Source organism: Colobus angolensis, unplaced genomic scaffold (assembly GCF_000951035.1).
Source record: "Colobus angolensis palliatus isolate OR3802 unplaced genomic scaffold, Cang.pa_1.0 Scaffold174, whole genome shotgun sequence".
Taxonomy (NCBI): Eukaryota; Metazoa; Chordata; class Mammalia; order Primates; family Cercopithecidae; genus Colobus; species Colobus angolensis.
This window is the reverse complement of record NW_012114866.1, coordinates 1-25,478: the sequence shown is the minus strand read 5'-3', so window position 1 is coordinate 25,478 and position 25,478 is coordinate 1. Positions and strand designations below refer to the sequence as shown.

At 37.3% G+C, this 25,478-nt stretch overlaps 2 protein-coding genes across 2 annotated transcripts in view; one reads left to right on the top strand and one right to left on the bottom strand.

Moving 5' to 3' along the window:
* LOC105509334 (putative tripartite motif-containing protein 64B) overlaps nt 1–5,460 on the bottom strand; it is a 6,402-nt gene extending 942 nt beyond the window's left edge. The window contains exons 1-5 of the mRNA XM_011938540.1: nt 5,050–5,460; nt 4,516–4,611; nt 3,598–3,738; nt 2,877–2,899; nt 1,347–1,444 (exon numbers count right to left, since the gene is read on the bottom strand). Of these exons, the coding sequence (XP_011793930.1) occupies nt 1,347–1,444; nt 2,877–2,899; nt 3,598–3,738; nt 4,516–4,611; nt 5,050–5,460 (769 nt within the window). The remainder of the gene's footprint in view (nt 1–1,346; nt 1,445–2,876; nt 2,900–3,597; nt 3,739–4,515; nt 4,612–5,049) is intronic.
* A 12,242-nt stretch (nt 5,461–17,702) lies between these two features.
* On the top strand, nt 17,703–24,671 carry LOC105509333 (putative tripartite motif-containing protein 49B; the record flags this gene model as incomplete). Its single annotated transcript, XM_011938539.1, has 6 exons — nt 17,703–17,889; nt 20,474–20,888; nt 21,154–21,249; nt 22,998–23,228; nt 23,691–23,713; nt 24,574–24,671. Coding segments are annotated over exons 2-6 (859 nt in total), but the record flags the coding sequence as incomplete, so codon positions are not given.
* Between the last annotated feature and the right edge of the window lie 807 nt (nt 24,672–25,478).

The following is a 25,478-nucleotide window of genomic DNA, read 5'->3' as shown; positions in this document are numbered from 1 at the left end:
TCATCTCCAAATATCACATTTCTCACATCTTCAGAAAGGTTCATGTAGTGACTCGCCCTTTCCTTACTCAGAGGATCATCCACTGCAAAAAGAACCAAAATCAGATCAAGGATTTATGTAGGGTTCAGATATTATCTGCCCATGTACTGGCTTTATTTGTAGCTCCTGTAAGAGACAGAATACAGGGAGCAAAAAGACTTTGGAAACTCTTATCTATGAAGATCAAGGATTATTATGACTTCTACAGCACAGAAGAATCCTTAAAATCACACAGAAAAACAAATAAACATATTATTAATTGTGTGAATCAATGATTTAATGTCTGGCTTTGCATGATTTGTTTCAAGAGACATGTAACATTCTTTATTTACTTAGTAGAAAATGCCACTTGGATTGCTTGTATTCAATATAATTAACAAATAGACTTCACTCTGGTACGATGCTCCTATTCAATGGGATATAAACTGCACCTGTTGCCTTTTTTTTTTTTTTTTATTTGTTTCAAGAGACATGTAACATTCTTTAAAAAAAAAAAAGAAAATGCCACTTGGATTGCTTGTATTCAATATAATTAACAAATAGACTTCACTCTCATATGATGCTCCTATTCAATGGGATATGAACAGTGCCTGTTACTTTTTTTTTTCTTTTTTTTTTTTTAGACAGAGTCTCACTCTGCTGCCCATGCTGGAGTACAGTGGTGCAATCTTGGCTCACTGTAGCCTCCTGAGCTCAAGCGATTCTGCTGCCTCAGCCTCCCAAGTAGCTGGGATTAGAGACATGTGCCACGATGCCCAGCTAACTTTTGTATTTTTGGTATAGATGGCCATATTTATCAGGCTGTTCTCCAACCGCTGACCTCAGGTGATCTGCCCACCTCAGCCTTGGTAGGATTACAGGCGTGAGCCACCGTGCCCGGTCTCACCTGCTCCATTTTTAAACGTCAAAATTTGATGGACATCCATATATGTGCAGTTGAGAAGTTTCTGAAAATAATGATCATGTTCTGCTTTTACATGACCTGATCAGTCACTGCTTCATTTAGTCTAACTCTGGTTTTAGCCCTCTGTTGTCTAACGGCTGCCTTACATGTTTGGGCCATTTTCACAGAACCTTCAGCTTCCAGTTGTGAAATGTATCTTACAGCAGTAGAGTTGTTTCGTTTATGGAAGCTTTAGTTCGTTGGTTGGTCAAAGATTTCTAATGTTTATGATAAATATTATTTCTATAATATATTGTAAGTTCCCTTTTATGTCAGAAGAAATAAAACTAAAATGGGAAACGGCTCAACCAAGCAACCCACTAAACAGAAGTTGAGGCTGTACTGCCAAGCAGCTGGCTCTTACCTCTGAAGTTGTTGAGCATATCTAGCACCCCAGTGATGGGCCAGGAAGTCAGTTCTGGGTTCACTGGCTGGGGCTTTTCCATTTGCACCAACTCTGTCCTGCAAAGAACAACCTCAGTTACACTTTCAGGCCCAGGGATAATCACACAGTCATACAAATGTTTCAGATTCTCATCCAAGATATTTCTTGAGAAATCTCCCTTTCATGTTAAATTCAGTATACATTTTATTCAACCATATTGGGGATATAGCAATCTTACTTTTATCTATATTTAACATGTTAAAGTGTAGTTTCTCCATTCTCTCATACATGATCCAAATTTAAAATTACTGAGCGTCATTTCTTCCCTCTGCCTCTCTGGCCTCTTCAAAGTATACAGATACCCTGGGATTCTTGCTGAGAGAAGAAAACTCAGCCAAAGCCTTTGGGACCTCAACCTGTAGATGTCACCAATGATGCAGTCAGGGTCTTACAGGGAATGCCCACTGACACTAAATGTTTTGAACTTTTGTTCAAACCAAAGGAGTCAATTTCCAGCCTATCAGCCCTGGTGCTGAGGTTCCTGAGGCTGCCATTCCCCTCCTAGATTCTGCCTATAACAGGGGAGTGCAGTGATGGAGCAGGGCCTGGCTATTGATGTCCCTGGGAACAAAACCTCCCTCCCTTTCCTGTCTTTAGGGCATTTCCCTCCTTCCTCTCTTTTTCACCTCTCGCCTCTCCAGAATAGGAGACTCCTTTGTGATAACTCAGAGTAATCTTCTTCTTAAGATTTGCTGGGGCAGGGCTGGAGAAGATGGGGTGAGTGGCTAGAAGAAAATCCAGAATGGCACACTGTTGTTAGATACGTTTTCATTCAGCCACATAAGAAGGACACTTCTGAGACAAAGAAGCTTAAGTTCTCAGGTTCTCCTTTGAAACCAAAGTGGAACATAGCCACAGATCAATGCTAAATACCTCAAAACATATAGTTGACCCTTAAACAACAAGGGTTTGAAATTTGGGGGCCCACTTCTAAGTGGATTTTTTTCAATGAAAGTTTCACCTAGCTTGCCTGCCTCTCCTTCCTCCTGCTCAACTTCCTCCACTTCTTTGCTTTCTGCCTCTGCCACTGCTGAGACACCATCTTCTCTTCCTCCTCCTCTTCAGCCTACTCAATGTGAAGACAGTGAAGATGAAGACCCTTATGGTGACTAACCTCTTAATGAGCAATAAATGTATTTTCTCTTCCTTCCAATTTTTGCAATTATATTTTTTTCTCCAGCTGACATTATTGTTAGGATACAGCATATAATACATATAACATACAATATATGTTAATTGACTATTTATGGTATCGACAGGCTTCCAGTCAATAAGAGGTCATTCATAGTTTGGTTTTGGAAAAGGCAGAAGTTATACTTAGATTTTCAATTATGTGGAATTACAGGAAGGTGGTTAGTGAACCTAACCCCCACGTTTTTCAATGGTACATTGACTTTATCAATAAGGGAATGACTTTCTCAGAAATCAAAGTTCATTAGTGTAACTCACCATTCCAGTATGTTTTCCAAGTCCTGCAAAGAAAAACACAAGTACTTAATCACGAGAATTCTGTTCTACTTTCCCTAGTATTCTTTGTTGTTTTTCTGGGTTAACAAGGTAGGTTTATTGATACACCTCTAAGGAACCACCCAAGGCTGTGTTAATAACAGAACCTGATCTGAACCATAGTGGGCTTCCTCAGTGGGCAATAGGAATAAGGAGCTGAGAATAAGACTGTGGAATGATGTACATGGCAATGTAGGTTGTCAGTGTCACTCATCCTCCAGGCTTAATCTCAAGAAGTGAGGATGTACTAGGGAACATAAACTGAGTTTTATTAACAAAGCCAATATTCTCCTGGCCTAGCATTTGATTGATTTTGAATAACACTTCTTTGTGGCTAGTACTCCTGATTATACTGAAGAAGGTTTTGTCCTAAGTGATCTACCAAAATGGTAAAAATCTCCCAAAGATTACCAGAATATGCAAAAATAAGTGACTGGACAAACATAATGACGGAGTCAAGGAGCATTTGTCACTTAGCTAAGAGTAGTTGCATTTGCAGGTAACATATGAATGTCCTGGCAGCATTGCCCAACAAAGGTTTCCTGACTCTGGATGATGGACCCTCCCTCCTCACCTGGAGCAGCTCCACATCAGGCATGTGGCACATCTCCCACAGCTCTCTGTACATGTCTTTCGTCTTTTTTATATGTTGGGTTATTCTTACTTCACTGTCTTGGAGTTGTCGAACAATCCCTTCTGCTTCTCTGTCCAGTGTCTCCAGATGGAGTTGCTCCTCCTCCAGAAGAAATTGGCGCATCTTCTGATATTGATACCTGATCATCCCTTTCCTGAAGGCCGCATAGTCCTGCAGAGATACTCAGTTAAAAGAATTGCATCTCCTCACTCTCCACAAAACATTTAACACTTCAAATTTTATTCTCCTAGGATATGCCAGCAGTAAACTCATAAACTCTGTGTCTCATACTTGGAAAGATTCTTGAAAATTTGCTAGCCTCCTCTGCCCATCCGTTCTTCATGTTCCTCTTAGTCTCCCTTCCTGTATAAATCAAAACCTCAAAAGGACTCAAGATCCCTTCTTGTGATGCTTCTTTGGGATTCTTACTTCATTAATTATTGTCTTTTTTACTTGGTTTTTCTTAATTTTCTCTTGTTCCTTTGCCTGATTCTTCAGAACATTTTAAATATTTCAGTGTACACTTTACTACCGAGTTTTTAGAGAAATTACTTCAGGTTTTTTTTTTCCCCACTTATATCTCTATTTCTCTCCTCTCCTTCACAGCAAAACTTTAAACTACTCAATGTGAATACAATGCTTTGAACAAGTCAGTGCTATTCTACTCTCAGTGCCTTGGAAGTTTTATGCAAATCCTCAAGATTACATCAGGAATACCTATCACGCCCTGTTTATTTCATATACATGTACATACTAGTATTTTTTGCACCAGCTCCTCTTGGCCTGTATAATGATAATTGCTGATAGATCATTTGAAACCACTGTTTTTTTTTTTTTCTGGGAAGAAGACTCTGCTATTTTGTAACTCGTAAGCAGAATTCAGCTAAGAAGTCTAAGCTAGCATTGTACCAATCTACATGAAAAAATATAAAACATTTTTATCCCTACCATTAATGAATGGATTTTGCTAATTTCCTGATTTAGATTGTTTTGCATTTCTTGAGTGCTCCTCCATAAAGGATCCATTTTCTTTAGAAGTTTCTCCTGCAAAGTAGACATGACCTTCAGTAGCAGATAAGACATTACTGGATATGTTATTCCCTTTTCATGAGAAAAGCCTGTTGTTGAGAGAACAGTAAATTTGAGTTCCCGTGAACTGGTTAGGATTTTTACAAGATAAACTAATTTGATTCTAATATTTGGAATATCAGAGGTAACAGAAACATATCATAGAGAGTTTGAGGAGACTCAACAGCTAATCAATTTTCGAAGAAATTGGCTTTCATATACCCTGGATCTGGAGAAGTCAAGCTTGCAGCAAAAGCAAACCATGTTCCCAGGACACATTTATATCTAGAGATTTATATTGAAAATTCAGATCCTCCCGATCGCCATTCTCTCCACCTTTATTATCCTAAGCTCTCATTTTGTCTCTCATTTAGGATCATAGGGATTCCCAATTGCATTGGAGGTGTCACTTACCCTGCACTCCTCAGCAGCCCATCCTATTGGGCTGTGGCCATGAGCCTCATGCTCTGGTGACTCAGAGCAGGGCCCACAGAGGAGTCTCTGCTCGGCCTCACAGAAGAGCCCCTTTTCCTCTTCATGTAGTACACAGATCTGCTTCTCTGAGCTGTTGGTGTTGTGAGGTCTGCTCTGCCTTGCAAGAGAAGCCAACTTCTTGAGAGCAATATTGGTGTTGAAGTCAGTCCTCTGGGGGATTTTCCCGCACACAGGACAGCCCGTTGGAGCCTGGCCTTCCTCCCAGAGGAGACATAGGCAGGGCCTGCAAAAGCTATGCCCACAGTCAATGGTGACTGGGTCTGTTAAGTAGTTCCTGCAGATAGAGCAACAGAGCTCCCTCTGGAAGGCTTGCAGCGTGTCCGAATCCATGTTTCTGGAAATTTAAAACAGGAAATTTTAAGTGAGAAATTTATTTTTTGACCACATGGAGGAGGAAGGGACTGTGGCTAGTTCTTCTTGTCTGCTTCAGCTCTGTTCAATCTACCCATTAGCTTAAGCCCTGTCCAGACTTAGATATGGTAAATATAGGCAAGTTGGGTTTATACTATAACACAAGTGGAAAAATGAGACAAGCGTCATTTTAGTTTAAAATAAGCAATGTTCTCAATTATGAATTATTTGGACAAGCTTAATATTGGGGTAGAGAGGAACAATTAGGATAACTTCACGTTACTTCTATTAGCTGATTGTTCCAGAAATCCATACAAACCCATCTCTTTCTTTCTCTCTCCTTCTTTTCCTCCAAGACCCCTTGAGTATAACTCATAAGGGATACTTAGTCTCACTCTCTGCCACCCAAGTAACAGATGTACCTTTCGAAAGACAATTAAAGATTGGTTAAGTTTAATCTAAGTGAGTTTAGTTTAATCATTATGGTCTTCAGCACTCAACTCCTGTACCTGTAAACAGCTGAACTTATTCTTCTAAGGTTAATCACAAAATTCAACCTTTACATAAGTACAATGAAAAATGATTATTTCTTATTCAAGACAATGTTTTTGCTCAGAATGAGTTCAGACCATCAGAGTATCTTCATATTTTGAAATGGTGACTAATCAAGCTATGAAAAGACTCAGCAACAATTAATCAACTTTTACCTAAAACAAACCAAAAAAGAAAGTAAACACTGGATATTTTTTCTTTAAAGAATCAGAGATGTAGTTAATGGAAGCATGACCACCAATTTATCTTTATTCCCAGTGTTTCCCACAGTGATCAAAGTCCCTACTTCCTGGGAGTCTTTACCAGTTGCTGGAATATATTTGAACACTTTTCAAATCCAGTCTGCTCACTGAAGATTTGAAAAGGACTACAAACATAACCTTTACAACAAGGGTTTTCCAATTAATCCTACACATTTCACACTCACACTGACATGTAGTATATTACAAAGTTACAGTAAGCAAAGCAGCAAGGTGCTGGTGTAAAAATAGACAGGTAAACCAGTGGAACAGATCAGAGAACCCAGAAACTCTTACACCTCTCTACAGCCAACCAAATTTTGTCAAAGGTGGCAACAGTATTTACTGGGGAAAGGACAGTCTTTCAATCAACACTGCTGGGAAATCTGGATATTGACATGCAGGGGATAAAATTATACCCTCACCTCTCATCCTATGCCAAAATCAACTCAAAATAGATTGAAAACCTTAACATAAAACCTGAAAGACCAAATCTACTGGAGGAAAACATAGGAGAAATGCTCCAGGACACTAATGTGAGAAAAAAAAATGTATGAATAATATCACAAAAGCCTAGTCCACAAAAGCAAAAATCAACAACTGGAGTTATCTGAAACTGCAATGCTTCTGCACAGCAAAGGAAACAATCAGTGGAGTGAAAAGACGATGGACAGAGTGAGAAAAAATATTTTTTTCTTTTAAAAATAATGCTGGTTGTGATGGCATACGCTTGTAGTCTCAGCTACTCAGGAGTCTGTGAGGGCAGCATTGCTTGAGTCCAGGACGACCAGAGTACAGTGAGCCATGATAGTGCCACTTCAGTCTAGCCTAGGTAACAGAGTGAGACCCTATCTCAAAAAGAAAACCCAGTCAAATAACTTGACATAACACAAACCAATATATTGTAAATGCTCTAATAACAGGTATTTTAAACAATTATGTTATTTCAAATAAATGGGTAAGCTACTTGTTTGCTTAGACAAGATGTAAGTGACCCGGCAGGTGAGTTTAAAGTATTTTTATAAGAAAATTAAGCATGAAGGTCTTTACTGCAAATGTCATACACACCAGAATCTGCAATATATGGTCCCAAGTCTAGAAGATTCGTGGTTATCCAGGTCAGCAGCAACACTGAGCTCACCGAAGCCCAGCATCCACAAATTCAATCTGACTTCTCTGGAGAGGTCTTCCTGGACAACTGTGCTTTTTAAGTGATTAGACTCACCTAAGAACACTCCCACTTCCTGGGATTGGCTACTGTCTAGAGAAAGAGGTGGAAATAGAAGATTAGGTTACACAGAAGGGTGTAACATTGGGTGATTGGATTTATTAAGTATAGACAATTATGCCTAAAGGATTATAGCCCAACAGAAGGTAGAGGATTTTGGAGTGAGATGCGAGAATCTTGAACTGACATAGGTTGTTCATGGACATTAAAACTGAAACAATTATTTCATTAAGTAATGTCTTATTTCACAAACAATACCTTCACAATTAAAAACAATTGCTTTATTATTTTAAACTGAAATGTGTCATCTATATTTCCATTAAAGATTTTTTGTTTATTCTTCAACAAGCATTTACTAATGACAATGAAATAGTTATTAGACATAAATTATATTAAACTGTAATAGACAATTTCAGTCCTGCTAGAACATCCAGATTAATGAATGAGATGTATCATAATTAAAGAATCACACAAGTAAATACACAACTGGAACTATGAGCTCAGTAAATGAGCAGTACATGTTTTGAGGGTCTGTAGTAGGAGGTATGTGCTGAATGCAAGCTTACACAAGGCTTTCATGAAGATATGATAGCATTGAGATTTGAGGAATAGGAACACATTAACTTGGCAAAGGGCAATAGAGAGAAACTTTCTTTGCAGTGACAGCAGCAGATGCAAACGCTTCCTGGATGGAAGAGACCGGTACAGTTGAGCTCCAGGCCATTGGAGCTGGAGTGACAAGAATGAGTGTGGTCTGATGGGAGATGAGGCTGCAGAGGCAGGTACAGATTTCAGAACATGGAAAAGATGAGTTCCTTATGTAGAAATTATGGGAAGCCAGTGAAGTCTCAGTCTACTTTTAAAATATATCATTGCTAAATAAGTCTCCAGTCATTATTTATCTGAATATGTACAACTCTAAAATACTAAATGAAATAACTAACCCATCTGTGGAACTCTCTTATAAAATAGTGCACCTAGGTACTTAGTTGTATTTTAAATAGTATACCTTTATATACAACAGTTGCTGAATTTACTTGTCTATTTTTTTGTTCTCTTCCCTGTTTTTTTTTTTTTTTTTTTTTAAGACGGAGTCTGGCTCTGTCGCCCAGGCTGGAGTGTGGTGGCCGGATTTCAGCTCACTGCAAACTCCGCCTCCCGGGTTCATGCCATTCTCCTGCCTCAGCCTCCCGAGTTGCTGGGACTACAGGTGCCCGCCACCTCGCCTGGCTAATTTTTTGTATTTTTAGTAGAGACAGGGTTTCACCGTGTTAGCCAGGATGGTCTCGATCCCTGACTTCGTGATCCGCCCGTCTCGGCCTCCCAAAGCGCTGGGTCTCTTCCCTATTTTATGACTCTTTTCAATGGTTAATTTATGCAAAAATCAATGTGTTTTTTTGGATTTTACACCATGTTGAATAATTTTAAATTAGATACTTTACGTAAGTATATATATATGGACATGTAGAAGATGTATAGCATGTATATTTATATTAAAATATGATGCAATGTCATAAATAATTATCTAAACAATAATTATGTGTGCAATTACCTTTAACAAAGTACATACAGAAAACTAATTTTGAATAGAGTATGGTGACTCCTGTCTGTAATTCCAGCTACTTGGATAGCTGGGCAAAAGGGTCACTTGACTCTAGGATTCCAGGTTTCCCCAGGCAACATAGGTTGACTCCTGTCTCTAAAAAAAAAAACAAATGATTTCATCCAGGCCTGGAAGCAAGCACATGTAGTTCCAGCTCATCGGGAGGACCAGGCAGGAGGATCACTTGAGCCTAGGTGTTTGAGGTTGCAGTGAGCTACGATCATTCACTGCACTTTGGTCTGAGTGACAGAGGGAGAACTTGTCTGAATGAAGGAAAGAAAAAAATGACAGAAAAACAAAGTTATAAGTTAGGAAGTGTTTCTTTTTCCCTGTTCTGTGGAAGAATTTGTCTAAAAATGTCTTATTTCTTTCAAAAATGCTTTGAATATTTCACTGAAAGAGATCACTGGAGTTTTCTTTGTGAGTTTTGTTTATTAAATAACGCAGGAAATTTTAAGAATCTAAATCATATCTTTCATTTTTCTATGTTTTCTTTTGTCTGTTTTAGTCAGCTGTGTTTTTTGAGAAATTTTATCAAGTCAGCAACAGTTTCAAATGTGTAGGCATAAATTGTTCTTAAAATATTTGTACTGACTTACTGATATCTGGATGACCTATGAGTTTGCCTGTTTATTCTTGATTTGAACTCCCCCTCTCCGTTTTTTAAATGAATCTCATTGGGAATTTATTAATTTAATTTATCTATTTAAAGAGCCTACTTTTGAATTTGTTGATTTATGTTTTGCATGCTTTTTAATCAATTTTCTGCAATTTTTAATTTTTTTTTTGTTTTTAAAACATGAATTTGCTTTCATCTGACTGTGACACACTTTTCTTTGTTAATAACAGATGCATTTAATCGTATACATTTCTTGTTCGCATTGTCTTAAATACATTTCAAAAGTTTTTTGTTTTGTATTTTGAATATTATTTAATTTAATTAAACATATTTTCTTCATTGTTTTTCTTTAATGCATGTATTTGCAGGGAAACTATAAAAGAGAGGGGAGGGAATGTGTTTTTCTAATGATATTTAAAACAACTAGTAACAATTGAAATTAATTTTAATAAAACTTTGTAACCCAATATATCCAAAATGTTTTCAACATAATAAACATGACAAATATTAATGAGATATTTTATATTCTTTTTTTGAGACAGAGTCTGGCTTTTTCACCCAGGCTGGAGTGTAGTGACTAGATCCTGTCTAGCTGCAGTGTCAACCTCCCCGGCTATAGCAATCTTCCCACTTCAGCTTCCCCAGGACCTGGGACTACAGGTTCATGCCACCATGCTCCACTAATTTTTATTTTTTTCGAGAGACGAGGTTTCGCAGTGTTGCCTAGGCTTGTCTCAAACTCCTTTCCTATGTCCACCTCTCAATGTGCTGTGATGACAGGCCTGAACAATAATGTTTATACATTTTAGGAAGAAATTCCTAAGCCTACTTCGGTTTTAAAAAGAAGGGTAGATTGGAATTTACTTTCTTTAAACTCAATCGTTTCTAAAACTCTAAATTAGACTCAAGTATTAAAGGCCCCAGGAAGACAATTTTAGAAGAAAAGTTTTCAAAGTAAGCCAGGCTAGATGCTTTATAATTGTGCATTCACTGGATGTATCTTGGCATCCTGATGGCCAACGCTGAGGGTTTCTATTTTTTTAAATAATGTGAAAGACAGAACCTTGTTGCATACACACTGTGTAGAATTTCCAAAGTTAGAAACTTTTCTTAAAACACTTCCCTATATTCTTTTTATGTAAGTATTTTTTGAAAAATTTAAACTATGCATGGATACACTCTTAAAGATTAGGTTTCTGCAGTTTCAAAGGCAAAACCTAGTCCTTTTGATTGGCTCTATTTAATTTTATAATTGCTTTATCAATTAAAATTTAAAAAAACTTCTACAAATACATTCCAATGATAGATAAGTAAATCAGATGTCATTATACAATGTTACTTTTTTTTTTTTCTTTTGAGATGGAGTCTTGCTCTTTCACCCAGGCTGGAGTGAAGTGGCAGGATCTCAGCTCACTGCAACTTCCACCTCTAGGGTTCAGGCAAATCTCCTGCTGGGATTACAGGTGCCTGCCACCATGCCCAGCTAATTTTTTTATTTTCAGAAGAGAGGGGGTTTCTCCGTGCTTGCCAGGCGGGTCTCGAACTCCTGATCTCAGGTAATTCGCCAAGCTCGGCCTCCCAAAGTGTTGGGATTACAGGTTTGAGCCACCACAGCGGCATGATGTTACCTTTTTAGGTCCACATAAAGTGATTTTATAATTACTTTTTAATAACTCTTTATTAAAACCTAGCATAGATGAACAACAATTTTGTTTTCTACTTTTATCTACAATACTATATTTTCCATGACTTTTAAAAAGTAGAAGACTTTTTTTTTTTTTTTTGGAAATGTTGTCTCACTCTCTTACACAGGCTGAATTGCAGTGGCACAATCTGGGTTCACTTCATCCTCTGCCTCCCAGGTTCAGGAGATTCTCCTGCCACAACATCCTGAGTAGCTGGGACTACAGGTCAGTGCAACTATGCCAGCCTAATTTTTGTATTTTTATTAGATACAGGGTTTTACCATGTTGGTCAGACGTGTCTCCAACTCCTAACCTCAAGGGATCCGCCCACCTCGGCTTCCCCAAGCGTTGAGGTTGAGTCACCATGCCCAGCCTGGATTGGTTTTTAAGAACTTGATTTATACTTGTTTTGTTTTAAAGAATAGCTTTTTGTGCTTTTAAACTTTTTAAAGTTAAAAATACTTCACAAGAAACTGGTGAACTTAAACGACATTGAAGATAATTTACTATTACTTAACAGCAGGGTGATCTTTGGGGACTGGTTTATGGGTATAATATTGAAAAATTAATTTGTAACCTGAGATTAGTATTCTGAAGCTCTATCTCTAGTGACTTAGAGAAATTCTCAAATCACCAAATACAGTAAAAAAATGAATATAAAAGTATAGTGGCTCATTCACTTCTCCAAAGCATGTTCTAAACTCCCAGAATTATGAAAACCACGGAAGATTCAAATATTTTACTGAACTGGGTCAGAATGGGAGATATCTACTTAGCCTATGGGTGCTTTCAACTCTGACTGAGCAAATTATTGGTATTCACTTTCTCCGGGGCCTACTCCTCACACCCTCCTAACCCATTCTTGCTCAATATTTTCCTTAACTCTGCATCTAGGCTTGCTATCATATTACCAATGAAATAATAATTGATTTGGATGTATTTACGTAATACAACGTTCTTAAGTAACTAATAACATTTACTTAGCATTAATTGGTCCCTTTCTATGTACGAAGCACTGTTGTACTTGCTGACACCTACAATATTTTTCACATACTTTAAAATACATCAGCATACACAGTGTGAAATCATTTTTGTGTGTGCTTGTTATTTAGGCCACAATATGAAGTACATACTGCTAGAATTCTAATAAAAACGTACAGCACAGAAATGGTGAGATAGCGTTTAAATCGGGAAAGCTCAGCTTGACAGTGTACTATTACCAGTGCATCCTGTTAGCCTAACAACTTTCAACATCGTAAGTAGCACATCAGTAACAAGCTCTTAACTGGGACGAGGAACGTTAGAAATGTGTACTTTTATTTTATAAATAATCTCTGAAAAAGATAGTCTTCTTAAACACAAATGTCATTTATTGTGGTATGTTCAGTCTTTTTCAATTTTTTGCTTTCAAATAATATTTTCAAATATATTTAGAAAAAGGTTTTTAAGGCATAGTATTTCATTAATGCTCATCATTTGGAAAAAACCCAACTCTAATACATGAACATGAATTTATGTTTATTTTTTAACTGTGGATTATCATGGTATTTAATGTATTTCTTATAAAAAATTTTTGAAAATAGTAATTGATATAACGAGAATTTTCATCGAAATTTGAAGAGATCTAACTTACATGCATCATGAATTTGAGTTGGAAAAAAAATGTGTAATACAAGTGAAAACAAAAATGCATCTTCCATTCCTACCTGGAGAAGAAAAGATGAAATACCATACAAGTTGAGCACCACTAATCAAAAAGTCTAAAAATCCAAAATACTCCAAAATCTCAAACGTTTTGAGCTCTGAAATGTCACCGAAAGCGAAATATCCCACACATGACCTCATGTGAGCAGTTATGGTCAAAACTATTCTCAGTGGACCAAAGTCTGTCCCAGCCCCTTCAGTTGTAATATATCTTTCTGTGTCCACCTAGATGTCCCCAAACAAGAGCGCTCATAAAAGGAAATAAAATGGCATGTGTACACAGACTTTACTTCATGAGTAAAATTATTTAAAATATTGTCTAAAATTATCTTCAGCCTATCTGAATAAGGTGCACATGAAACATAAATTTTGTGTTTACACTTGGGTTGATACACAAGATATCTTATTATGCACATGCAAATATTCTGCAATCCACAAATATCCAAAACCTGAAATTCTTCTGCTCTAACATTGTGAATAACAGTCAACTTGTATTACATGGTTTTATAATGCATTTATTTGAAAATGTGACTGAAATCTGTGGATGAAATTTTACAAACATCATTTTTAGCCAAATATTATTATTTTGTATAGCAGAAGGGGATACACTGGGCTTATTTCTCCACAGCATCCAAGTAGAATGTGACAGGGTTAAGGAGGAAAGATTTCTATATGTAGTACTCATGATCCTTTGGGCTTAGGGTAGGTAGAGGCACGAGACATGCTAACCTTACGTTCTGCCCTGTTCCTTGGAAATTTAATAAACAACACTTACTCTTGTTTATAAACAACAATGGATTCCAGTGAAGGGTAATGGCTAAGTCCATGAGCACCATTAGAACTGGCAGGGGTCAGGAAAGAATGTGAAAACTCTACTCCACAGTACTCATTTTTCTATACTGTGCTGGAAAGATGACTGGAAAACAAATTTGGCAATGTAATGTCTGAGAACAGGATACTCAGCCAGATATGGGAAGAATAAAGGACAAGAATCTTGTGTCTACTGAATCTAGAGAAGAAAATATTCTGTTAATTCTTTGCCATGAAAATACTTTGAGGCTGGGAACAGTGGTTCACACGTGTGATCCCAGTGCCTTGGAAGGTTGAAGCAGGAGGATTGTTTGAGTCCAGGAGTTTGAGACCAGACGGAACAGCTTAAGAAGACCGTATTTCCACAAACAATTTAAAAATGGACCTGGAGTGGGGGATGCCTACCTGTAGTCAGAGCTACTCAGGAGGCAGAGGTTGAGGATCGCTTAAGCCTAGGAGGTTGAAGCTGTAGTAATTATGATCCAGCAACTGCACTATAGTCTGGGTGACAGAGTGAGACCCTGTCTCTAAGAAAAGAAAAAAGAATAGAAAAAGAAAAAACATGACTGAAATCTACCCACTAGGCTGCTGTGTGTAATTGCTTCCTCCATTATTTGCAATCTATTTTCTTAAGGAAGAAAACCTATTTGATTCTGATTTTTATAGGCTACTGATAACGTAGCAATATTCAAGAACTGAATGTTTCATTCATCAGAGAAAGAAACCTCAGAATGTAGGCTGAACCTCACCTGAACACACAAGCACAGAAGGAATCATATGTGTTTCTGTGGCTCTAGATGAGACAATACAATGTGAGATTTGAGGATTTATGGAGTTGACGACATGAGATTGATTCCTGAATCCATCCCGTACAAGAAATAGGACCGTAAAAAGATTGTTTACGGCCAGGCGCGGTGGCTCACGCCTGTAATCCCAACACTTTGGGAGGCCGAGGCGGGTGGATCACGAAGTCAGGAGATCGAGACCATCCTGGCTAACACGGTGAAAACCCGTCTCTACTAAAAACACAAAAAATTAGCCGGGTGTGGTGGCGGTCACCTGTAGTCCCAGCTACTCAGGAGACTGAGGCAGGAGAATGGAGTGAACCCGGGAGGCGAAGCTTGCAGTGTGAGCAGAGATTGCGCCACTGCTCTCCACCCTGGGCGACAGAGCAAGACTCAGTCTCAAAAAAAAGAAAAAGAAAGAAAGATTGCTTACCTTTTATGTGCTTATATGTAAACTTGGGACATGTTGCATATTTTCGGTGGAGATTAGGAACAATGTGTGCATAAAGACAGCACAATATCTAGCACAATTCTAACATATATCTCTCCACTCTAATAGATAAGAGGTTTCAACAGAAAATGAATGGGGTTTGTATAAAAATAGACAATAAATGGGTAAAACAATTGAGAAGCAATTTTTAAAAAAAAAAGCATTAAAGAAAAGATAGCCCTGGATATTCAGAGTCCAGAAAGAAAAATATAACTTGTTGGAAAATTACGAAATTGCATTAATATTGGAAAAAATATGCACAATTCTCTCCATGTGAGCAAATAAAACAAACAAAATGTCAAAGGAGTTATAATTACTGGGTTTTAAATGGTATTTATCATAGAATGGCATTTTTATAAAAACTTTAAAATTTCCACAATTAAATAAAGTCAGATTTCTACATATGTTAAGGAAGCGGAAATAGATCACCAACTTTCATACAAAGATTTTGCAATAAGTTTTAGAACCCAGATGAAAAAAACAGTCTATTACCAGATTCTGAAAAATAGATTTGTAATTCAACAGAAAACCTTGTGGTAGACGTAGGTTTCAGATGCTAGAATGAAAACAGTCTCATGTACAAAAACTTATCTTTTTTATTAAAAGGAGAAGCACTGGAAAATGAAGAAGTATTCCAAATTGACTGGAGTGTCCATTATCCACATCATAGATTGTTCCTGCCTATACCCATCTCTACTCTCTCTTCTGGATTGGTTAGGACTTTTGGAACCTACAAAATGCCAACTCTAAAGGGAATTACATTCTTATAATTGTTTCATGGTCTGAGACTCAAGTAGGAAAACAGATTGTTTCCTTCATAATGCCACAGCAGACAGACATAGGTCTGTAATGGAAAGCTCCTAATTTACAGTGCTCTAGGCTTCACCTGCCTAAAGCTGAGTGTTTGAATGAATAAGTGAATGATGTGGTGCAAAAAGCAGTTGAAATAAAATCAGAAGCTACCCTCCCTTCCTTCATCTCCTTGCCCCAATTCCTTCCCGATACACAGCACCATCAGACCTTGTAATGGAGTACCAGGGCCCCACCACGGAGCTCCAGAATCTCAGCAGAGAATGTCTGCAGGATCCAGTCCATGACCTGAGGGTTTCACAAGTTTCTCACTCAGAGTCCAGGACTGAGCCAACAGGGCCCCTACACACAACCAGCGCAGATCTTACTTCTGTGTGGACACTTTGATTAATTACTTAGATTTATTGAGGTACAGAATGTATATATAGGGTGGTCAGTCAGTCAGTGGTCTTGGACAGTAAACAGACAATAGAATAAGAAAATCTGTTGTTCAATTTCTTGTATTTAATGAAATACAAACTCTGGATGATTTTATGATTGGTCAACGTGAGTACATGCACTTAATTCATATGTGAATCTCCCTAACTATACATATATCTTATGGCTTCTGCTTTTGTCTTTGAACTTTGGGAGTCATGGGTCTGACAGATCTGTCTTCACTGTTTTGACAGTCTTGACCATAAGTCTTCTGGACCATTGGCAAAGAACTCCTCTGTCAGAAGGTATTTAAGTAGTCTCTTCTGAAATCTATTTCTTTAAAAAAAATAATTTTCATATAACTACAGAAAGATTTGGTACAGAAATAAAAATATAGTCTATGCCTATCTTTTGGTTTCTGTATTTGTGAATTTATCTATAGCCTAAAAGTTATTTATAATCCCCAAAATAATACCTGTCTTGCATGCCTAGTCATTGTAGGACATCATGCACCATGTGGAGAAAAGCGTTAAAATAACAACTGATCTTTCACCCGTGAATCTGGCGACGTTTTGTAAATTCAATGAGAGACCCCAAGTTAGTGCGTTTATTTGGTTAATCAGTGGTTTCTCTTAGAGTGGTAGAAAATAGAAAACAAAAAGGAGAGTTTTATCTTCTGTTGGACTTCTCTGGAAATATAATATAAATGTACTAAAGCAGTATTTAAGCTGGATGAGGTGGTTTATACCTGTACTACTAGCTCTGTGGAAGGCTGAGACCAGAGGACCACTTGAAGCCAGCTGTTGGAGAACAGCCTGGGCTACAGAGTCATACACTGACTTTACCAAAAATTTCAAAAAAAAAAAAAATTGGCCAGGTGATATAGTGTGAGCCTAAAGTCTTAGCTACTTGGGAGGCTGAAACAGGAGGATTACTTGGAATTCAAGGTTGCAGGGAGCTATGATTATGCCACTGCACTCCAGAAGGAGACGAGACCCTTTCTATAGAATAAATGAATGTGCACTTAGAGGAATGCCTGTATCATGGAAGAAACTCAATAAACAATATAAAATGCATCTTAGTTAATTTCTAGCCTATGTCTACTCTGACAGGATTTGTATTACATATGATTCTTTCAGCACTGGTTTTCAGAATGAAAGTGTGATAAGAATTTAATCAGAGCTGCAGAGGTGTGTTCTAAATACTGCATAAACCTAATCATCTTTGTCTCCACCTTTCGGAATGCTCTAAATACCCTTAAATGGGTGTGGTCTTCACAGATTCTTATAAAAGGAGGCAGAAGAGACAAGTTCGCTTTTCTCCAAAGGAGAAGGACAGCACTTAGAACTGCATTTTGGTGACCTCTGAAATTCAGTACTGTGGTGAATGAGCTTCTGACTTGGAGGAGTACTTAACCAAATTATTTTTGGAAAAATCGTTGTGGGAACCATTAAAAGAACTCCAGGGTGAGTGAAACATATTGATAAAATTATATCATGTTTCCTTTACACAATAATAAATTTGAGTGTTAAAATATCTCATTGTCTTAAATCTACACAATGATACCATTTGTCACGCATGTTGTTACCATAGATTTTATCAATTATGAGGATATTAATTGTTATTTTTTGTTTTCTATGATTGTTTAATATGCTTTTGAAAAACTTTAGTGTTTGCTGCAACAGATATGTATGCATAATGAATACATGGAATTGATACAGATATGTACACATAAGTGTTTGTATATGTTTGTAATGAGTGTATTAATATCGTTGAATTCAATTGAGAATACATTAATGCCTAATGTAAGTTATGTGCTTTCATAACATTCAGGTTTTAGGCATGAGTTTTAATTAGTAAGGTAAGGATGAGCCATGCAAAATAGTGAAACCAAAACAATGAAAAAGCTCCCCAAAATATCCTACTTTAGAAATCAAAACACAATTTTTCAACCAAATAAATTTATAAGACCTAATTTGATATGTGATTATGATTGTCATCTCACTTGAGTCTTAATCTTATCAAACTGTAAAAAATTTATTAAAATATCTTAGATGAGCTCTGGAAAATATTTGCAATTCTAAGATTTTTCACTTCTTTCACTTAAATTCAGAAGTGATATCAAACAAAGCAGCGTAAAGGACTTAGAATTGCCAAAACGAAGATTATAGTTTCTATATTAGTCAGGGTTCTACAGACAGAACCATAGGATGTATGTGTATATGTGTGCAGATATATTCATGGGCCATTTGAATCAACCACAAACCATATATGGTGGTCCCATAAGATTATAATACCAATATGTTTACTGTACTTTTTCTGTATTTAAATATTTTAGATACACAAGTAGTTATCATTGTGTTACAATTGCCTACAGTATGCAGTACAGAACATACTGTACAGATTTGTAGCCTATTGTAGGAACAATAAGCTATAGTGTATACCATAGGTGTGAAGTAGGGTATAGCATCTAGGTTTGTGTAGTATATTCTATCATATTAAAACAATAAAACCGCCTGGCTGGGCACTGTGGCTCATGCCTGTAATTCTAGCACTTTGGCAGTCCAAGGCGGAGAGATCACTTGAGGTCAGGAGTTCAAGGGCAGCCTGGCCAAGATAGCAAAACACCATCTCTACCAAAAAAAAAAAATACAAAAATTAGACGGGCCTAGTATCACGTTCCTGTAATCCCAGGTGCTCAGGTACTTGAGGCAGGAGAATCCCTTTGACCCTGGAGGCAGAGGTTCCAGTGAGCCAAGATCACGCCACTACACTTCAGCCTGCGTGACACGGGGAAACTCTGTCAAAAAAAAAAAAACCTAAAAACACCTGACACATTTCTCAGAACATACATCTGTCCACAAGCTATACATGATTCTACATGGGACAGAATTAATCAGGAAAATTAATTTGCTTGATTATGGAGTCTGGGGAGTTCCAATATAGGCTGTCTTTAAGCTGGCATCCTGAGGATACTGGTATCCTGGCTAAGCTCAAGTCTGAAAGCCTCAGGACCAGTTTCAGGAGAGAGACGGAGGAAATTGCCTTTTCTCTGCCTTTTTCTTTATATCTGAGCAGCCAGCCTATTAGATGGGGCCCACACACATTGAGGGATGAGGCTCCCACTCAGCTCACCAACTCCCGTGTCTCTCTCCTCTAGAAACACCTTCACAGACTCACCCAGAAACAATGCTGCACCTGTTCTATAGGTATTGGTTAATCCAGTCAGACTGATTCCTAAAATTCACCATCACACCGTAGAAATATAATTACACCTCTCTGAGTCTAACAAAAAGCCCCTATATGTTAGTTTAGAGTTTTCGCAGCCCTAGAGGAAGTTAATTTAATCCGCACGAAAATAAAAAGACCCGATATCTTTAATAATTTTTCTTTTCTCTACTAGCAAACCTTGATTGGTTTAATTGCAGTCTTTTTCTTTATTTGGTTGGTTGGTTGTTTTTTTTTTTTTTATTTTGTTTTGATTTGGGTTTTCGTTTTTAAAGTAATTTAATTTAATTTAAAGTCCTGGGATAACTATGCAGGACGTGCAGGCTTGTTAGGTAGGTAAACTTATGCCATGGTGGTTTACTGCCTGGCCTTTGCATTCCTCTCTAAAAATATGTCACAGAACACTCTGGCCATCTTCTCATATTCTTTGGCCCAGGTAGTTTTTTCCCACTCTCTCATAGTCATTCATCAGTTATTTGAAAGAAGAATAGGCACAACTACGATTTATTCTGACCACTTAGAATCAAAACCCAATTTCCAGATCCACATTCAGAAAATTAGTACTTGAATAGATTAGTATTATGTTACAGACAGGAACTAGGAGCAGAAGAGACTGTGAGTCATCTAGTTCATAACATCTATTCTAAAGCCGGGAGACTCCCTCTGTGTGTGAATTTTTAAGTTTGTAACAGAAGAAATAGTTTGTTGTACTTTAATGAACACTGACAAGAGAAGAAACTATAGCTATCACATATCTCCACATGTTTAGAAGCCTTTCATCAACCCAGGCCCCAAAATGACATGTTTCTCTTTCTTCCCCAGAAACATGAGTTCTGTAATCTTGCAAGTCTTCCAGAGGGAGCTCACCTGCCCTATCTGCATGAACTACTTCGTAGACCCAGTCACCATAGACTGTGGGCACAGCTTTTGCAGGCCCTGTTTCTACCTCAACTGGCAAGACATCCCACTTCTTGTTCAGTGCTCTGGATGCAGAAAGTCAGCACAGCAGAGAAATCTCAAAACCAACATTCATTTGAAGAAGATGGCTTCCCTTGCCAGAAAAGCCAGTCTCTGGCTATTCCTGAGCTCTGAGGAGCAAATGTGTGGCATTCACAGGGAGACAAAGAAGATGTTCTGTGAAGTGGACAAGAACCTGCTCTGTTTGCTGTGCTCCAATTCTCAGGAGCACCGGGATCATAGACACTGTCCCATTGAGTGGGCTGCTGAGGAACACCGGGTAAATGATGCCTCTGAACATCTATTTCTATAAAGGACACATGAAATTCTTGTGGGTCTTTTTTCTTGGAGATTGGATCAAGCCAACTCCGCCTCCCTTTAAGCAGCTCTGTTTGGGCTTTCTTAGCTTCAAATCTCTGGGCTTTGACAAACATGAAGGGAAATGAAGGAAATGCCGTTTACTAGGGGCTTATTTGTCACTCATTCTGGGTCCCCTCCCTGTGTCATAGTCTGCACTGGTGCTTCAGTTTATGTCTCTTTTGCAGGAGAAGCTTTTAAAGAAAATGCAGTCTTTATGGGACGAAGCTTGTGAAAATCACAGAAACCTGAACATGGAAACCACCAGAACCAGATACTGGAAGGTTAGTCCTGTGCTACTCTCCCTTCTCCAGGAGCTTATGGTGGGCAAATGGGTGACTCTCAAACTAGGAACTTGATAGCAAACTGTATTGTTTCTGGGATTCAGAAAAAAAAAAAAAAACATAGAAAACATTGAGAAAAAGTGGCCTCATTTCTTATATAGAATAGTATGCTTATTAGGTAGGATTTCTAAGAAAACCACTGATGTCACCCAAAGCATGCTGGTTTGTTTCCTTACAAACCTGTAGCTATACACCAAGAGATACAAGAAACCGGGATATGTCTCACAGCATTCTATATGTGCTGGTTGGATAAATGCTGGGCACAGTATTTATTTGGCAGTCATGGAAAGCTCAAGTGAACCTTCTGAGACTGGGTCAGCATTAATCTGAATGCTGGTGGACAAGTAGTATTTGGAATTGTATGGAAAATTTGAGGCAGAAAAAGTGACAGGGGAAATCTAGGGAAACCATAAAATTAGGAATCTCAACTAATTAATATTGAATAATACATAAGATATGATGAGAAAAGTGGTGAGAAACACAGATTTGTATCTCGAGGGAGACGTGTAAACATACCAGAAATATGGGAACTAGTATCTAAATGTAAGGAGAACTCTGAGGACTTCAGAAAAATATTATAAATAATTTTCTCTTTGTGGATGTATACTTTGAGGGTATGATAGCTAATATTAGTTTGTTGAAAAGTATTTCATGAGAACCTAGTCTATGTTGAATATTAAATTAGAAAATATACTAGTAAAGAAGAAAGGAAGCACTTTTGTCCTCACAAATCATACAATCCAAATGAGAGAGTCAAATGGTCAATATGCAAATATATGCAATGCATGATGTACTTGAGTGTTGTAGGTTTTTTGTTGGAGAATAATCAAGCAGGGAGGTAGAAAAGGACAATACAGGCCAGAAACTGGAGATGAGTGTCTGAATTTTAAAAAGGGTGATCAGAAAAAAGTCTCACTGAAAAATTCAAATTGAAACAAAGTTTTGAAGAGGAGAGGGAACAGAAATGTGTGTAGGGATATATATGTGGACCATGAGTGTGTATATATGTAATGTATGTATGTGTCTGTGTGTTTGTGTGCATCCATATAATTCTAGTTGGAGAGAAGAGCATATGCAGTAATTTTGAGTCTGTGTATATTTGGAGGCCTGAGGAACCACAGAGAAGTCTATGTTTCAGATTGGGATGAGTTAGAGAAAGAATGGAAGGAAATGAATTCAGAGAGACAAAGATGGTCAAATCATAAATGCAACCTTATTAGGATAGGTTTTGCTGGGTGAAATGCACTTAGCTGGACATGCTAGTCTAAGGTCATTTCACATAGCATGAGTTTAAACAACTTGCATGTGTCAATGAAACAGAAATAATTATTTCCTTTCTAGTAACTATAGCTCTATACTCCAACTCTTAAGCATGAACTGTTCTTACTTTTCCATAATATGGGCTGGAATACCGAAATTCAAATTGTGTGTGTGTGTGTGTGTGTGTGTTTTATTGCCAACTCTCTTAGAAAACACATTATCTTGAATAAATTTAATGTAATTGGTCATATACATCTATGTTGATCTTTATGCAGAAAGAAAGGAAAGGAACAAAATTTTGTGGATTCTAAGAACTGGCAAGACTCAGGTTTAAACTCTTGGATGTTTGAGAAACAAAAGGAATCAGTGAGATTTCATAGAAGATAGATAAATACATTTCTCTTTTGATTAACCCATTGTCATTGCAGGATTATGTGAATTTAAGGCTAGAAGCAATTAGAGCTGAGTATCAGAAGATGCCTGCATTTCACCATGAAGAAGAAAAACATAATGTGGAGATGCTGAAAAAGAAGGGGAAAAATATTTTTCATCAACTTCATTTAAGTAAAGCTAAAATGGCTCATAGGAGGGAGATTTTAAGAGGAATGTATGAGGAGCTGAATGAAATGTGTCATAAACCAGATGTGGAGCTACTTCAGGTATGAACCCACAATGTGGTTCAGGTTTTTGAATATTCACATGTATAGGTATTTTCCTCATGGCTGAAATCCATCTCCCTACCTTTATTTCCATGACATGTTTCCAAAAACACATTCCACTCATTTGGGTCCACTCATTTGGGTAACTGGTTCAGCTAAAGATGACTGAGTAGGTTTTTCGAGGTTACCACAGAGCACGGACCCTCTGGGCCTCTTCTCCCTTCACTTATTTATAGAATGTCTTCAAGACTCAGACTTTCCCAGGATGTGAATTAATGACAATACAACTGACTGGGTTTTTCATTACAGAAAAACAGAAAATGCTTTCCAGAAGCATATGGTAGGAGAACAGTATCTTCAGAAACTGAATACAAATACAAATCTGAATACAAATCTCACACTGAACTTAGTGAAAGATGCATCTTGTAAAATGCACTAAATCTTTCTTATTTTTTTTTACAGGGTTTTGGAGACATATTACACAGGTGAGTGTGTACCTACATTATAGCATATGTTCTTTCAGATTCCACAAATATCAAAAAAGTCTCTAGTAAGGTCATGGCATAAATAATTAAGATATTGATATCACTTTTTTTTTTTGCATCTACTTTCATTCCCATAACTTAAAAGACAAGGCCAAAAAGTAAATAAATGAATACAAGAAGAGTGAACTAAAACAAACATTTTTATTCCTGATTTTGTTTTATTGCTTAAAATCCTGCATAGATGAAAGACAGAGTTTTGTTTCTTGGATGGTGGGAAAGTCACCAGAGGAAGCAGGAGAGAAGAGGGGGAAGTGTTTCAGCAGTGAAAATGTGTTGATGTTTTGTTTTTTATACATATATACAAATCAGTTAAGAGTTCTGAAAAATAGATTGAAAACAACTGTGGAGTGTTAGAAGTATATAAGTCTCTAGGGAAGCTCTTTGCTAAAAGGCAGATCTCCCTGCCTAGAACAAGTTTCACATCCTTTATGCTGAAAAGGAAGCAGTGGATGCAGCAGTCTCCCCAGAACCCTGCTGTTTCAAAGATGTCCGGGGAGTCTTCCAAGAAAGAAGTGGAACTCAGAATTTCAATTCTAAATATTATCAAGGCCATAAGGCTGAGGGAAACTTACACATTTGAGGCAAAGAAAGAAGGATCAGATGGAATTCTGACTTAGGCTCTTCCATCGTGCTTTAAAATTAGAAACTCGAAATAAGAATTAATTTCAAAAAAGGAAGTAAGAATTTTTGAATTATCAAATGTGTAGATTCAAAGGATTCTCATGAAATGTCTTTTACATACAAATAGTGATTCTTATTTTATGGCTGTAGATGTTGTAACTGCAGGTTTTTCCTTGCAGGAGTGAGTCCGTACTTCTGCATAAGCCCCAGCCTCTGAATCTAGAGCTAAGTTCAGGGCCCATCGCTGGACTGATGGACAGGCTCAACCAATTCCGAGGTAAGTTTCCACCCACAGGCAGCACTCCCACTTTATCTAAATATTATTATTGTTAGGATCACATAGGTTATATTTCATCCCTTATCAAATATTTTACTTCTTTTAAGACATAAGTGAACAATATAACCATGCACCCCTTTGGTGTCTGTGTCTATTTATAGTCACATTTAGAGCATGAAGTTTGAAAGATAGTGAAAAGCAAATACTTTCTGGCATAATATGTATTGAGTTATGTAATGGGAAAAAGGAGTAGGGTAGCAAGTTTCAAAAAGGAGCAAATGAAATAATACTCAGAATGCAGGTGAATTATTTAATGTTAAATAAAAAGTTGTACATTTCTTTAGTACAACTATTATTTGTTTGAACTACTAAGAACTGTTCTTTGGGGGAATATAGTTTACTGGAGATTCTTGGGGGTTTTGTATTTTTTTAATGGGTATATATTCATATATTGCAAACATTTGAATTAATGGGTAAAAATAAAAGGAAGAAATCATTTTGTGAATACAAGTAAAATTACAAATGAAAATAAGTTCAATTTAATTGCAATATGAGGAGCTACATGTTAAGTCTAAAATCCAGCTTCAGTCCAGAGCTAGCATGGAGGACCATAGAGAGACTGGTCAAAGATTTTGCAGAAATCTGCTTTAAATTATCACTTATAACATGTACATATGGATTTTTATCCAGATATCTAGAGCAGTTCTTGAGTAAGTGAAAATCTTCACATTCTTTCCAAAGTGATAGCATTAGCTTTTAAGAATAAGAAACATTTCTAAATAACAATCTTGATAACAGCATAGCATT